The sequence below is a fragment of the Eumetopias jubatus genome, unplaced genomic scaffold, assembly GCF_037043125.1.
Source record: "Eumetopias jubatus isolate StellerSeaLion01/CBP00866 unplaced genomic scaffold, mEumJub1_p1.0 scaffold_6, whole genome shotgun sequence".
Classification (NCBI taxonomy): domain Eukaryota; kingdom Metazoa; phylum Chordata; class Mammalia; order Carnivora; family Otariidae; genus Eumetopias; species Eumetopias jubatus.
In genome coordinates this window covers 33,932,111-33,947,236 of record NW_028274812.1, presented here as the reverse complement: position 1 = coordinate 33,947,236, position 15,126 = coordinate 33,932,111, and the positions used below count along the sequence as shown (strand labels likewise).

The 15,126-nt window shown below is 39.1% G+C and overlaps 1 protein-coding gene across 7 annotated transcripts in view; it reads left to right on the top strand.

Moving 5' to 3' along the window:
* The window catches only part of L3MBTL3 (L3MBTL histone methyl-lysine binding protein 3), a 118,350-nt gene that overhangs the window by 102,677 nt on the left and 547 nt on the right, over nt 1-15,126 (top strand). For 5 of the 7 annotated variants that reach the window (XM_028125353.2, XM_028125346.2, XM_028125351.2 and 2 more), the window contains 2 exons: nt 9,528-9,700; nt 9,923-9,985. In XM_028125353.2, coding sequence (XP_027981154.1) covers nt 9,528-9,700; nt 9,923-9,985 — 236 coding nt within the window. The remainder of the gene's footprint in view (nt 1-9,527; nt 9,701-9,922; nt 9,986-15,126) is intronic. The other 2 variants (XM_028125354.2, XM_028125352.2) reach the window with 1 other exon arrangement.

The window sequence follows — 15,126 nt, the reverse complement described above, 5'->3', positions numbered from 1 at the left end:
GATTATTCTATAAGATTTGAGAACAGCACCTAATGACTGTTTGCCTGCAATGACCTGTTCCATAAGGGAGGCTTTGATTTCCATATCTGATTTTTAGAAAGCAGTAATGTGTGATTATTTTAAAGGTTACATTCTCTGCTGTCTTCAGCATGTTTTGTTGTGTTTAATATAACACCACGTACAAACCCTACAGATGGCCAGGGTTTGAATGCCGTCTCTGCCACCTGCTCGCTGTGTGATTCTGGACATGGCACTGAACACCTCTCCATGCTTCTGGTTCCTTATCTACCCAGAAGCATAATGATGGTAACTCCCTCCCAGGGTTGCCATGGCGATGAAGTGCTTCTGTCATTTGCTTCAAACAGTGCCTGGCGCATAGTAAGTGCTATGCAAGCATTTGATTATTTTAATATGTTTCTGGCCATTTAGAAAGGAAGAAAAACGTGTTTCCTGAGGGTTTTGTCATCAAGGTATATTGGACTCTTAGACAAGGGTCTCAGTCTTTCTTTGTGAATGGTGGTTAGGATCACAGCCTTCATTCCTCTCAGGGCTCCACCACTTACTAGTTGCACAGCTCACCCCGGGCTTCAGTTTCCTCCCGTGTAAGATTACTGTAGTAGTAGGTAGCCACGTCATTGGCTTATCATTAGGATTCAATGCCTCAGTGGCTGAAGTATTAGCTGGTGGGAGTAGTAGAGTAGTAGTATTGTGGAGGAAGTGTTTATTGCCTGGAATTGTCTCATCAGTGAAAATTCAGATAGATGCAGAATAGAATCTTCTAGACTCTGAACTTTTTGAGGGAGTAATACTTTGGTAACTTTTCAGTCTCTCCCTAACTTGGTGATTGACAACTTTTTATTGGATTTGCTGAGCTGATTTTGATCATTTTTTCTGGAAATGATCTGGAAAATTATTATTCTCTTAATAGAGAATTTGGCTTGATTAACATATGATATGCATGGTATTCTCTGTTTGTCTTCTCCAACTTTGTATATTTTTGTCCTGTTTTTCTCGATTTGAATTGCCTGAGTTTTTCTGTTTTATTCTCTCCAGAAACATTACTAGGATTCATATATAACTCTTATTGTTCTCACCTACAAAGCCTATAGTTCAATAAGGATATATTATTTACTGTCTTATTTTTTATTACTGAAAAGGAGAGAGCCTCATAAAATAAGTTGCTCTGAGAATTTTTGCACATATGTTCCTAAGTGAGATTTGACTATTAATATCTCATCCATTTTTAGCCTCTTAAAATGAATTTGATGTTTCCTTATCAAAGTTTTGAACCATTTTATATAAAACTTTCGTAAAACTAATTTCATCTGCAGTGAAATCATGCTGTGATTGCCAACTGGTCTTTAAATCCAGGAAACTTCTTTCAGTTATAATTTCGGTTACCATTTGTGCTCTGTTCTCTCTGTTGACCGGTAATACCTATTATTCTTGAGTTAGAGCCAAGGGATTATATTTTATTTTCAAAATATTTAACAATTGGTTTGGCATCCAACCTTGCACAAGACAGTTAAAATTAACACTGGTCTTTGTACTGGAGGAGAGTTTTGGATGCTCTCCACTATACCACGAGTTAGCCTTAATTGCTGGATCTTATGAAGTCCAGTTAAGGGCCTGGCTGCCTTGGGGGAGGATGAAAGTGGGATGGGGGAGGGGGCATTGTACCAACCAGTATGAAAGTATTTTAGTTTTTGTTTTGTTTTTTGAGAGAAAGATCAAGCGAGCAGTGGGGGTGGGGAGTAGAGGGAGAGGGAAAGAGAATCTTTAAGGAGTCTCGACACTCAGCACAGAGCCCAGTGTGGGCTCGATCTCATGATCCTGAGATCATGACCTGAGCCAAAATCAAGAGTCGAACGCTTAACCAACTGAGCCACCCAGGTGCCCCAGTATGTTAGTATTTTAACAACTTACATATATTTTTGATGTTCTAGGCATATTTCTCAAGTTGAGATATCTTACCTAGTTTCTTGCTCTGTCAAGTCTACTACTTACTGCCTTTAACATGAATTTTTTTCTCTTTTTTTTAAATTTTTTTATTGTTATGTTAATCACCATATATTACATAATTTGTTTTGGTGTACTGTTCCATGATTCATTGTTTGTTCATAACACCCAGTGCTCCATGCAGAACGTGCCCTCCTCAATACCCATCACCAGGCTAACCCATCCCCCCACCCTCCTCCCCTCCAGAAACCTCAGTTTGTTTTTCAGAGTCCATCATCTCTCCTGGTTCGTCTTAACATGAATTTTAACAGCAGTGGTTTCTGTTTCCCTCCAATTTCCTACATTGGCTTATTCTCTTTCATAGCCTGCTTTTGTTTTGTAAAGGTTCTATCCCCTTGTACCTCACTAAAATCATGAAACTCTTCTGTCAGTAAATCAATGCTCCTCTTCTGATGTTTTGTAGAACTTTTTGTCAGAGGCCCCATGGTGATTGTTTTCTATTTTAACATTTTTGAGTCCAGAGAATTTTTCCCAGGTCTTTTGTCAAGAACGCTTACCCCTCAATGCTCCCATTTGGGTGCTGGAAGAATTCCTCTTGCAAACCTGAGCCTGGAGGTCAGGGAGTTGTACTCCACTCCGGGTCCACATTCTTGAGCCTAGTAAATCACCAGGGATCATTCCCAGTTCTGTCCCTCCAGTGGTGGAAGGAACCCTTCCTAAATCTAGCTGGCTGGAGGGGTGGTGCAAAGGGTAGGAGAGAAAGCCCTTTGCAGTTTGTGTATTATTTAGGATAGAGGAGACTGAAAAGAAGCCACCCTAAGTTTGTTTAAAATGCCAGTAGGATTTAAGACTCAGCAGGCCCATGAGAACTATTTTGTTTGGAGTCATAGAGCAAATTGATATTTAAAAAAAAAAAAACCTTCCTTCTGAAAAAAGCCTCTTCCCCTCCCCCATTTCTTTAGTTAATTCTGGTTAATTCCATGCAATATATGTAATTATGAGCCCCCGTTTTATTACGATTCTCACCATGCAACTGAATTTGACCTTTGGGGAGTTTAACTGGATATAATTTATCACTTTTTCTCCTTTCTTTTTCTTCGTCCCTTTTTTTCTAAAACTTCTTTTTACCTTAAAAAAATAACTCATTCCTGTCATTGTAGGAAAGCGCATTAATAAAGTATTCTATAAACTGTCCTTCAAGTTTAAACTCTTGTACTCCTGGGAAAGGTGTAGTTTTGTTTTCTTTCCTGCAAGCCTTCTTTCTCATGGGTGGCTGAAATGCAGAAAGAATTGAATTCTGTTTTGTAATGTGCTAGATTCTCACTTGAAAAGTCAGGCTTGCTTTTTGCCTCCATAGCAATTGGTGGGGTTTTTTTTGTTTTGTTTTTTTTGTTTTTTTTTTTTGGTTGTTAATCTTGAAATGATCCTCAAGTATCTTTCAGCTTGAGTTAAGTATCGTGGAGCTAATTTTATCTCCATTCCTTGATGCTGTGATCCATTTATCTTACCCAATCACTCTTATTGTTCATCTTTTTATATTTAGTCACCAGTTAGTTAACTCCATTAAAAGAAAAAAAAATTTTTTTTTTTTGGTTGACAGATGTATTCCTTTTCTTCTGGCCTTGTTCTTTTCACATTAGGAACGTATTTTATAGACTCATGGAATATTAGCCTGAAAGGGTATTTTGACTCCTTTTCATTTTTGCTTTTTATATCCAATACACTCTCAGTGATATGCCTTTCTTTCAAAATAGAAATAATTTCTCTCATTTGCTGAGTCTTTACTATATGTCAGACACTGGGAAAAGCATTTTAAAAATATCATGTGATCCTTACAACAATCTTGTTAACTTGATTTCACCAAGATTACAGAGCTAGTCAGTGGCAGAGCAGGAATATGAATCCACGTTTATCAGACTTTTAAGCTCACCCTCTTGACCATGACCCTCTCCTCTGTATTAGGAGGCAAAAGATCCAGGGTCATTGTCTGATGCTGCCCTTCTCTCATAGAGTGGCTTTGGGCATGTCAGGCTTCTGTTTCCTCACCTTAAGGATAGTTACCTCCTAGCACTGTTTTGAAACTAAAATGAAGCAAGGCCGTTGGAGGTTTTGGTCTCACTTCTGTCTCTGGCTTGAAGGGGTAGGAATGAGTCAGGCAAGAGGTCAATGGTAACTTATGCTGTTGGCTTGTTGATATAGCATTTCCAGACTTGGAAATAGGAACCGCACTCAAGGTGGGATCTGAGTCTGAAAGCAGCGGAGAGGGAGTACTTCTCCTTTTGTCTAGGACTTGCCCTGCTTGGTCAGCCTACCATACAGTGGTTCCACTGGGTGTTAATGGAATGGCCCTGTAGGAAGCAGGTTCTCACACTCCATGGAGGTGAGGACGTCTCTTTCTACCAGGAGACTTCATGGTTGGTTTAGATGATGTTCCCTATACTGAACATTTATTGTCTTGATTCTGTGTGAAACATCAGAAGATATTTCTTTCAGGATCACCTTTATCAGAAATGACTTCTTACAAGGGTTAATCTTCCACTTCACTTTTTCCTACCTCAAGCCAAATCAGGAATTTTAATACCCGTGTTCTCAACCAGAATTGACAGACATGGTGGGCAAATTTGTAGTGGCAGGTCTCTACTTTGGATAACTACATTATTATTTATTGCACTTCATTTCAAGAAAATCTGCAAGAATATGCTGTATTGACAAACCTTTCACAGTTTCTGACACCATGTCCATGCTGAGTAAGTGAATTCCATATGGTAAATCATAATTGTAAATAGGCAGGCCTCTACTACCCATTCCCCAGGTATCAGCCTAAGAAAAATATTCCTCATTTGATAATTGTCTAGCAGATGCAGTCGCAACAAAACCATACATATTTCCACCAAGTTATTTCTCTTACTACTGCCACCTAACATTTTCTTGCTTCCGATATTAAAGAGGCCCAGAAATACACATCCCTGACAGTCATAAAACAGTAAAAGCCAGTTAGTTTCTAGACAAAGTAGAAAGTTTCCTAATCATATCTCACTTTTGCAAGGATGAGTAAGAACTAGGCTTGGAAATCCTCCCCAGGCTGTTGTGTGCCTAATGGTACAGAACTGAGTAGCAGTGAAGAACTGTGGAAGCACAAAACCAGAAGCCAAAGGGGAGCGGACAAGGACTTTGGTAAATTTTCATTTCAGGGAACTTCAAAACATACAGAAAACTCCTGTAATAAAAGTGTTATTTTTCAGGCAGATGAATAGTTTGATAGGAGGGCGGTAAGAAATATGACTCTAGTAAAAGGATGGTGGCAGAAATGTCTTCCAGAGCAAAGGCTTTGTTTTCTGAAGCACATTGAGCACATTCAAACCTACTCTTCCTTACTCATGGCACTGAGCCGGCTACTTGAGCCAAAGTCTTTTGCATTTATTTTAGTCTGATCACATGTTAAAAATAAAAACCTGGAGTCACATTTCTATGCAATTTAAGGACTCAGGTACACATTCAGCCAACTGAAGTTGTTTTCTCTGTTTTTTTTTGGATGGGGATCATAGCTAACACTATTATTTTCTGAAGAGATGGGATGTTCTGTGGCTGGGAAACTCTACTTTTACTCCATTCATCAGAAAACACCATTGGGCCTCAGGACATCAGTCAGCATGAAAGAATCAACAAAAGCAAGGAAAGTCTGAAGTGAAAGATGCGAAGTTCTTATTAGTTTTAGAATGATGTACGCGTGTAGGCCTGTTTATAGCATCAGCTTCAAAGACATGCAGAAGCCACCAGAAATATGGGAGCTTTAGGGGTTTTAGTCATTTCTTTAGAATGGCTCAGTTGTTTTTCTTTTTAAATGTTTTATTTATTTATTCATGAGAGTCAGAGAGAGAGAGAGAGAGGCAGAGGCAGAGGGAGAAGCAGGCTCCCCGCCTAGCAGGGAGCCCATTGCGGGACTCAATCCCAGGACCCTGGGATCACGACCTGAGCCGAAGGCAGACGCTTAACCATCTGAGCCACCCAGGTGTCCCGGCTCAGTTTTATTTCTAAAGAATAATGATGTAGCAACATTAGAAATGAGCTGAGTAAGACAGCTTTAGCAGGAAATAGAATAGAACTATGGTGAAAGAGGGACCGTTGGCAAGTGTTAATAGAATAGAAACAGTTGTATCATAAATGTCCCACTTTGGAAAAGACTGACACTTAGGTGGCAAGTAATCAGAGGACAAGCCATAAAGTAGGCTCTATGGTTTCACTCTCCTGTGGAACTGGAAATCTCACCATTTCATAATAGCCTGCCTCATGAAAGATTGTACAAATATCATATTTCAAATAATTGCTAAACTCTTGGTAGTATCTGAAATTAATAAATGTTTTTAAGTTACCCCACATTTATGCTAACCAGAAACATCCTGAACTCTGGGAAATTTAAAAAGAATAAAAACAAACTGGTACAGGCTTATATATTTGGCTCATAACAGATATTCGGTAAAACAGGCTGAGGTCCTAAAACCTTATAACCAGTTATATGAGATTCATTGAATTAAATGGGGCAAGAGGTACCATGATGGGTTTTTAAATATTATTTGAAGAATTGAAGTGTTTCATGTGGAACAGATTTTTTTTGTATGAGCTCACTCAGGTGGAACCAGGACCAGTGTGTGTTAGCTCCAATAAGACAGATTTTTCCCCCTAATAGTTACTTCTAAGTTACTTTTTAATATTAAGAGCATTTCAAAATTCAGATTAGGCTAGTTTAAAAGAAAAGTTCTTAAAGAACCATAGTAGAACAATAGGAAATAAATTTTTAAGAAACAGAAAACTTCACATACAGAGGAATAAATTTAACAAAAGATATGCAAGACCTATACCCGAAAATGACAAAAGATCAAAGAGAAATAGTAAAGAAGTCCCAAAGAAATGGAGCGATATACCTTGTTTTTGGATCGGGGGACTGGATATTGTGAGGATGTCATTTCTCAGAACCAAATTGGTCTATATCCAGCAGTAATCTCCGTCTCTAAATCCTAGCATTTTTTTTACAAGCTGATTCTAAATTTTATATGGAAACGCAAAGAGATAAGGATAGCCAAGGCAATCTTGAAAAAGAACTAGATCACAGACATCAGGACACTTCTAAAGTGGTGGTAACTAAAACCTATAGGTTGGTGTAAAGAGACCAGTGGAACAGAGTAGAGAATCTGGAGACACACGTTTATATTTATGGGGAACCTGGCCCTGCATGCAGTACAGTGGGGAAGGGATGTCTTTTCAATCAATCATGTTTGGGGAATTAGAAATCCACGTGGAAAAAAGCATTAGGAATGTCAAGCCTTATCTCACCCTGTACTAAAATAAAGTTCAGCTAGATTGTGAGGGTAAATCATGAAGTACTTAGTGGAAAACAGAGGAGACTAACTTTAGGACCTTGAAGTAAGCAAGGATTTCTTCAGTAGACATACAAGACTGTATTAAGGGAACACAAAGGAAGACGAGAATGGGAGATGTTAATAAGAATGTATCTCCAGCAAAGGATTCCTATCCAGAGTATATATAGATAACTTCTACAAATCAGTAAGAAAAACGCAAGATGACCCAATGGAAAAAAAAATGGGCATAAAACATAAGTATTTCACAAAGGAGGTTCCCCATTTGGCCAATAAACTTGGGAAAAGATTGTCAACTTCATGAGTCATCAGACAGATGCAATTATAACCACAATGTGATACCATTCAAATTCATAGCAAATTCATTTAACCAAAACGGTTAAAATGAAAAAGGTAGACAATACCACATGTTACTGAGGATACACAGGATTTGTAACACTCTTACACTACTAGTGGATGCATATCGTGCAACTATTTTGGAAAACTGGCAGAATTTGCTAAAGTTGAATGTACACAAACACTATAAGCTCCAAGTTTCACTCTTTAGTATGTATATACAATAGAGACGTACATATGTTCAGGAAAAGACATGTACAAGAATGCTCATAGCAGCACTGTTGGTAATAGCCAAAAATTAAAAACAACTCAGCTGTCCATTAATTCCAAATTAATTGTGTAATATTCACAACAATGAAAAACCATACAGCCAAGAACAGGTGAGGTACAACCACAGACAGCAAGCAGAGTGGACGAGCCTCACAAACATGCTCTTGAAAGAAAGAAGCCAAACACCAAGGTTTTCATCTAAATGTAATTCAGAAGCGGGGTAAAGAACCTATGGTGTTGGAAGTCAGGAAAGGGGTTACCCTTGACGGCTGGGGTGTGATTAGAAGGGGACACAGGGAGGCTCTTGGTGTACTGCCATGTTGTTTCTTGGTCCTGGTGTTGGGTACATGGGTGTGTTCACTTTGTGAAAATTCTTTGAGCTGTACACTTACAATTTGTCTACTTTTCTGTAAATCTTACTCTTCAAAGAAAAAAACCTTAAAATATTCTTAGAGATACAAAATAGCTTAAAATGTTCTCAGAGATTCAAAAGCCTAAACTAGGTAACCATTTGGCAAAGATAGGTGTCATTGTAACTGTGAGCTGGAATAGGGGTAGAGGAGAGTAAATGTTAGGGGAGGTGCCTTTCTTCTGATGGGCTTTGAGTAAGTAGTTTTCAGAGATTTATGTTCTAAAGAATCTTAAGGAGATAATTATTGACAAGCTGTAGGAGTCCCAGTGACAATAAAATCATTTGCTAAAAAATGGCGATTTTAGGAGAGTGGCAGTAAATAGGCTTGGATTCAGGAGATCTGGCAGATAAATGGAATATTCTGTACCTTTAATTTTGATCTCCACGAATATAAGAATGACAAAAGCATTTGCCTTTCTATGGTTTTATTTTTATTGCAGTAATTTCATATCCCTGTCAAAAAAATAAGTTGGCTATTTATTTTTTATTTTTTAAAAGATTTTATTTATTTATTTGACGCAGAGAGAGAGAGAGAGAGATCACAAGTAGGCAGAATGGCAGGCAGAGGGAGAGGGAGAAGCAGGCTCCCCACTGAGCAGGGAGCCTGATGTGGGACTCGATCCCAGGACCCCGGGATCGTGACCTGAGCCGAAGGCAGATGCCGAACCGACTGAGCCACCCAGGCGCCGTAAGTTGGCTATTTAAAAAGTCAACGTGATTGGTAAACAGAAACTGAAAGAAGAATGCGGGACTGAGATAAAAGGGAAAGAGATATAGTAACACAGGGTAACCACAGTGGCTGGACTTGAGCACCCAACTTGGCCATTACCTTTAGGACATCCACAGCTGAAAGGGAAACCAAACTATTTCCTGAAGTGAGAGGCAGGTATCTTCCATGAAACATTAAAGAGGCAGCTTTGCTAACGTGACACATCTTCCATAATGGGTAGTGCAGCAAGCATGTGAGTTGAATGTATGGGTTGTTTCTTACGGTGACCTTCAGTAATGAAAAAGGAAAGTGTAATTATTCAGTGAATATGATGTTGAAAGGAAGCAGTGCTTTACCTAGGCGCCCCCCCCCCACAAACTCATTATTTGGGGGAGACATATGGCATTTGGGGCTTTTTTTTTTTTTTTGCTGCTTTTTCAGAGTGTGATTTCCCATTGTGTCAATCAAGCAGGTGCCCGGGAAGAACCTAGCATTCAGCAGGCGCAGCGTCGATCGGCTGTCTTTCTGTCCTTCAAGTCTCCCATTCCATGTCTGCCCTTACGCTGGGAGCAGCAGAGCAAACTTCTTCCCACCGTAGCCGGGATCCCTGCCAGTAAAGTTTCCAAATGGAGCACAGATGAGGTATATATTTTATTTCCTTTGTCTGCCAGGGACCGGATGTAGCAGTAGGTCCTTCAGGGGTGGGTACAGTGAATGCAAGTGGGGTTGAATCTTTTTCTCTGAAAGAGAAGAAATTGTTCTGAGAAGACCAACTAAAACATATAGGAGAAATATTTTGAACCTGTAGCACTTAGATTCTGACTTCTTTTTTTAAAACGGGAATTTTCATCTTATTTTTGACAGGTGTCAGAATTCATACAGAGCTTACCTGGGTGTGAAGAACATGGAAAGGTATTTAAAGATGAAGTAAGTATTCCACTAAATGGCAGTATGTTACTTAATGGGATCAAAGCACTGAAATGCAATGAATGGTGAAATACTTTGAATTGGCAGAAGAGGGAAGGAATGGATTGTGTCGAAATTGACAAATTGGTATGGAGTTGTCTAAAAAGCAGTATTAGTCATTTGTATGAAAATGTCTTTGTATAAGATTAGATGCAGCAGGAATGTTTGTACCATTTTATGATGCTCCACAGCAATAGCACTAGGTTAATTATTTAAAAAAAAAAAAAAAAGGCAAGGTGGGCGTGCCTGGGTGTCTCAGGGTTGAGTTGGTTGAGTATTCAACTCTTGATCTCAGCTCAGGTCTTGATTTCAGCTCAGGTCTTGATCTGGGGGTCATGGGTTCAGGCCCCCCATGGAGCCTACTTAAACACACACACCACACATACCACACATACATACACACACACAGAAAACTTAATAGCATACATTTGTATAATTTATAGCACAGAGAGAAATAAGCAACATTTTATTTTTAATAATATGAAATGAGTTCCCTTTATTTTATTTTCAAATGTCATTTTAACAAGACTGAAATTAAATTCATTTAATGTTATAATAAATATTACTGTTATTGCTAAAATAACCCCTTAGATCTTATACCTATTTCAGTAGTGTTTGTAATAACTGATATTCATTACAGTCTGCAGTTGAGAGATTATTACATTAGTTGTTTTCATCTGCCTGCCCAAAACTTCAATATAAGAGATGATTAATGTTATGACCCATATTGAGCATTAGAACAAAAAAGAAATTGGGTTTAACTACATAGAAGTAATGCTATTTGAGTACAGCAGGAGACTCTTCTTACTAGAGACCTTTCAAAACAATCCCCTTGCCAGTCAGTTCCTCCACGTAGAGCAGTCAATTATCAGTCTTATCTTGGCTACCGGAAGGTAGAAAGAAGACCAAGTAATCTCAGAAGGCTTTCTCCACATCTGCTGTCTATGGTTATAAGTATATATGCCTTGTTTGCCTCTGTGTTTAACCTCAGCAGGTAAGAATAGCACACTTTCAATTAAGAGCCTTGCAAGAGTATCAGGACAGCTAAGAACCCAAGCACTGGGCATCAGTGTAGTTACACTAAGAGATATCATTATGCTTTGGATGGATGCCCATTAAGACATACAGGGATCTGATTTTCAACATCCTTTTTTTTCTGATTTATGTTCTTATTTCAAGAATGCTTTTTTCTTTTTTTTAGTTGATCTTTTTGATTTGGTGGTTTTTAGTTGATCTTTAATTGACAGTTATTCAGATTTTGAGTTTCTTTCCTTAACGCCTAAATTCTAAGTGTCTTCGTGGACCACTGTCCATTACTTTTCAGTCCCTGAACAGATTTAGACACCTGCAGGGAGCTGTTGTTCTTCCTTTGAAAAAACAGGTAGTTACTACCTGTGAAAATGATAAAACATGTTTTAAAATAAATTTATAGTACATCCATTTTGTAAATCCTATTTTTGGTTCTGTTGATATCCAGACAACCCGTGTGGATTTGCTCTGTTACTTAAAGATTCAAGTTCAAATTCAAATATGATATTTCTTTGAATACATTTTCTCTTCATGGCATATTATCTCTGGAGACGTTCCTCAGGCACCAGTATCCTCAGTGTCCTTCTTGTGAGGAATGAGACAGTGAGTGTTCACTGTCCACGTGTATCATTCCCATATTCATTCATTCCTTTAGTCGTTCATCCTGTAATTTCTTGTGAAATTCATGTCTCACAAGGTTAGCAGGTGTTGGTTTTAAGGCCTAGAAGTAAACCCTAAATCTGACTAAAGTCTAGTAAGTGATCTCTAGGAGGCACAGTACAGGTGTTAGGATGGGCCGTTATTTGAACCATCCTTGACTTCACTTTATCTTATACATGCCACATCTAATCTGTTGAAAATCCTACTGGGTATATTTTAAAAAACATGTAGGGATCCTGGCTGTTTCTCTACCTTCACCACCTCCACTCTGGTCTGAGCCACCATCATCTCCCACCCGGAGTAATGCTGTCACCTCCTAAGCAGTCTCCCTGCTTCTGCTTTTGCTCCTCTACAATCTGTTCCCAGCCTAGCCAGGTGGATTCTGCTAAAAATAAGTGCGATCATGTCACTCTTCCATTCCTAGACTTCCTGTAGTAAATCAGAATAAAAGCAAAAATCCTCACAAGGGCCTGCAGTCTGATACCCATGACCTTGAGAGAGGTGAGAACCTCCTGAGCTCTGTCTCCTCCATCCCTAGCTTACACTGTTCCACATGCTGGCCTCCTTGCCATTCTCTGAATCATCCAGGCACATCCTGGCTCTTCCCTACGTGGAGTGTTCTTCCTCCAGACGTTCACACGGCGCACTCCCTCTGCTCTGATGGTACCTTCTCAATCATCCATCCCCGTCCCTGCTGCCCAGTCATCTCCCCACCCAGCTGTCTTCTTCATAGCATGAATCATCTTTTAGAATGTGTTACTGTCACTTCATTACTAATTTATTTGCTTATCTCTTACATTTTTTGCTCACAGTCTATCTTCGACTACTAGAGTGTAAACTCAACAAGGAGTTTTGGTTTCTTTCCTTGCTTGTTTTTGCCTACATCTGTTTTATTCTCTGCTGGATGCCCAGCCCCAGGAAGAGTGTCTGGAATATAATAGATGTTTAAAAAGTTTTTGTTGAGTGAACATGCTCATACCTTTACCCTCTGAGGAAGACAGCCAAGCAGCATGTCACTGTGATTTGCAGAGTTAAAACACTGGGTAAAGAACCAGGGGTGCAAAGTAATAGTAATGAAATGGAAGGCCAGAACTCCGAGCTCCAAATCCTTCTTCGGAGTTTTGGGCCTTTGGCAAGATACTTCATCTCTGGAGTTAGACCAGTTTATATACATTACAAAAGCAAACAGAAAACAAGCCCAGTATTACATTGCAGTGATCACTGTTCTTAGAAAGTATTTTCTCAAATTAAATTTACTTCCTTCCAGTCGAGGCGTGTAGATATAGTCACGCTTTGAAGTAGCCAGTGTGAAATATACTGGCCGGCACTGGCCTCGGGATGACTTTTTCTTTCCGGGGTAACCTTCAGAACATTCTACCAAAATTTCACCTTCTCACCCCACTCCCAGCTTTCAGATTCCAGCCTTGCAGTTCTCGGACTGTTTCTTCTCATCAGTCATCTGTCATGTTAAATTCTTATGTAATCTCAGAAGGAGCCTCAGTAGGGCCCAAGGTCATAATAAACAGTTCTGTCTTTGTAATGAGCTCTTTGGGAACCAGTATGTTAGTTGATATTTTCATTAATGACTTAGAAGACTTCTGTCGGATCATTTATTCTACTAAGGTCTGCCTTGGTTGAGTGAAGTGTTAATAGATCTGCCTCTTTGCTTGGCCTTGCTTGATCAGAGGACTGTCATAGCACAAACAAGTGAGACCAGAGCAAATGTTCCCCGAAAAACAAGAACATTTCTCCTGTCTGACACTGAACTTGTCTTCACTTGGAAATTTACACTGGAGTGTCTTTTCCTTCCTAGTTTATGACTGGGATGTTTCCTTACTGAAACTTAGGAAACTTTTGCAAATAATTATTACTCAAAGTTGTATAAGATGGCCCTAGTTCTTACCGATTAAAAGGGTTTTCAGGCTTGTATTTTTAGAGAAAAGAGGGAAATCTTAAACAGCTATTAAACTATATCAGCCTTTATTTAGTAAACTGTTTATAGAATTTGGAGTGGTATTGATTTGCTAGGGCTGCCATGACAAAGAACCATAAACCAGTAGCTTAAACAGCAGATATGTATTGTCCTCCTAGTTCTGGAGTCTGGAAATCTAAAGAAGGCAAGAAGTCAAGGTGTTGGCAGGGTAGCTTCCTTCTGAGGATGGAGGAAAAGGATCTGTTCCAGACCTGCCCCCTTGGCTTATAGATGGTGTTCTATCTTTGTCTTCACATCATCTTCCCTCTATATGTGTCTGTCTCTGTGTCCACATTTCCTCTTGTTATCAGGACATCAGTCATCATGGATCACCCTACTCCAGTATGATCTCATCCTAACCAATTACTGCAGTAACCGTTTCCAAATAAGTCACATGCTGAGGTTATTGGGGGTTAGGACTTCAATGTATGAATTTGGGACAGACACAATCAACTCAAAACAGTACATTGCTGTCAAAGTTTCTGATGTACTCTGAGGCAGAGAGCAAACGTGTGTTTTACTGGTTTTTTTTTCTTTTTGTGTAAAATGGAAAAACTGAAAGAGAAACGAATTAGGACTTCAATGTATGAATTTGGGACAGACACAATCAACTCAAAACAGTACATTGCTGTCAAAGTTTCTGATGTACTCTGAGGCAGAGAGCAAACGTGTGTTTTACTGGTTTTTTTTTTTTTCTTTTTGTGTAAAATGGAAAAACTGAAAGAGAAACGAATTAATTTTTTTGAGGTGGTGGGATACCCCCAAACCTGAAAATTTTACAAAAAGACTGTTCCTTTGTTCTGTCCACTAAACCAGACATCCATCTTCTTCAGAGCTGTATCTTTAAACCTCAAAGTTTTCTATTCTGTGGAAGCACAGAATTTTAATCTCAGAAGAGACACAGAGAGAGGAAGGATGTTGCTCACAGTTACCCGCCTAGTAGTAGTAGAACCAGCCTAGTCTGCCATTCTTCACACCATGTTTGCCACCTTTATCTAATGTGTTCCCATCTACACTGTTGATTGCCCTTGTTAGTTACTACTCTTTTTCTGTATATGAAGAGTAATTGTGGCCACTCTAAAAATGAATGCTATTTATTCACTAATAAAGTGAAGGTTATTTATTCTTTTCATTGTGGAAAGCTAATTAAAAAAAATGTTAGAGTGCAGCTGACACGTCTGCCTGAATTCCTTTGTTTATATCCACAAACAGCTGTGTGCATATTCTCCTCTCTCATTCGAAAACCTGCCATAATGGGAACTGTATCTAAGGCACCCCTGAGTTTTCCAAATTCTTCTTGACTCATTGCCTAAGTCAGAGTCATCATGGGGAGATATGGGCGTCTTCCATTTTCCTGCAGGCCGATTTTTCAGATGACTGAGTTTTTAGTTTGCTTCCAGTCCACATTTGGTTATTGTCGGTAAGAAAGGTTCATTAGTCG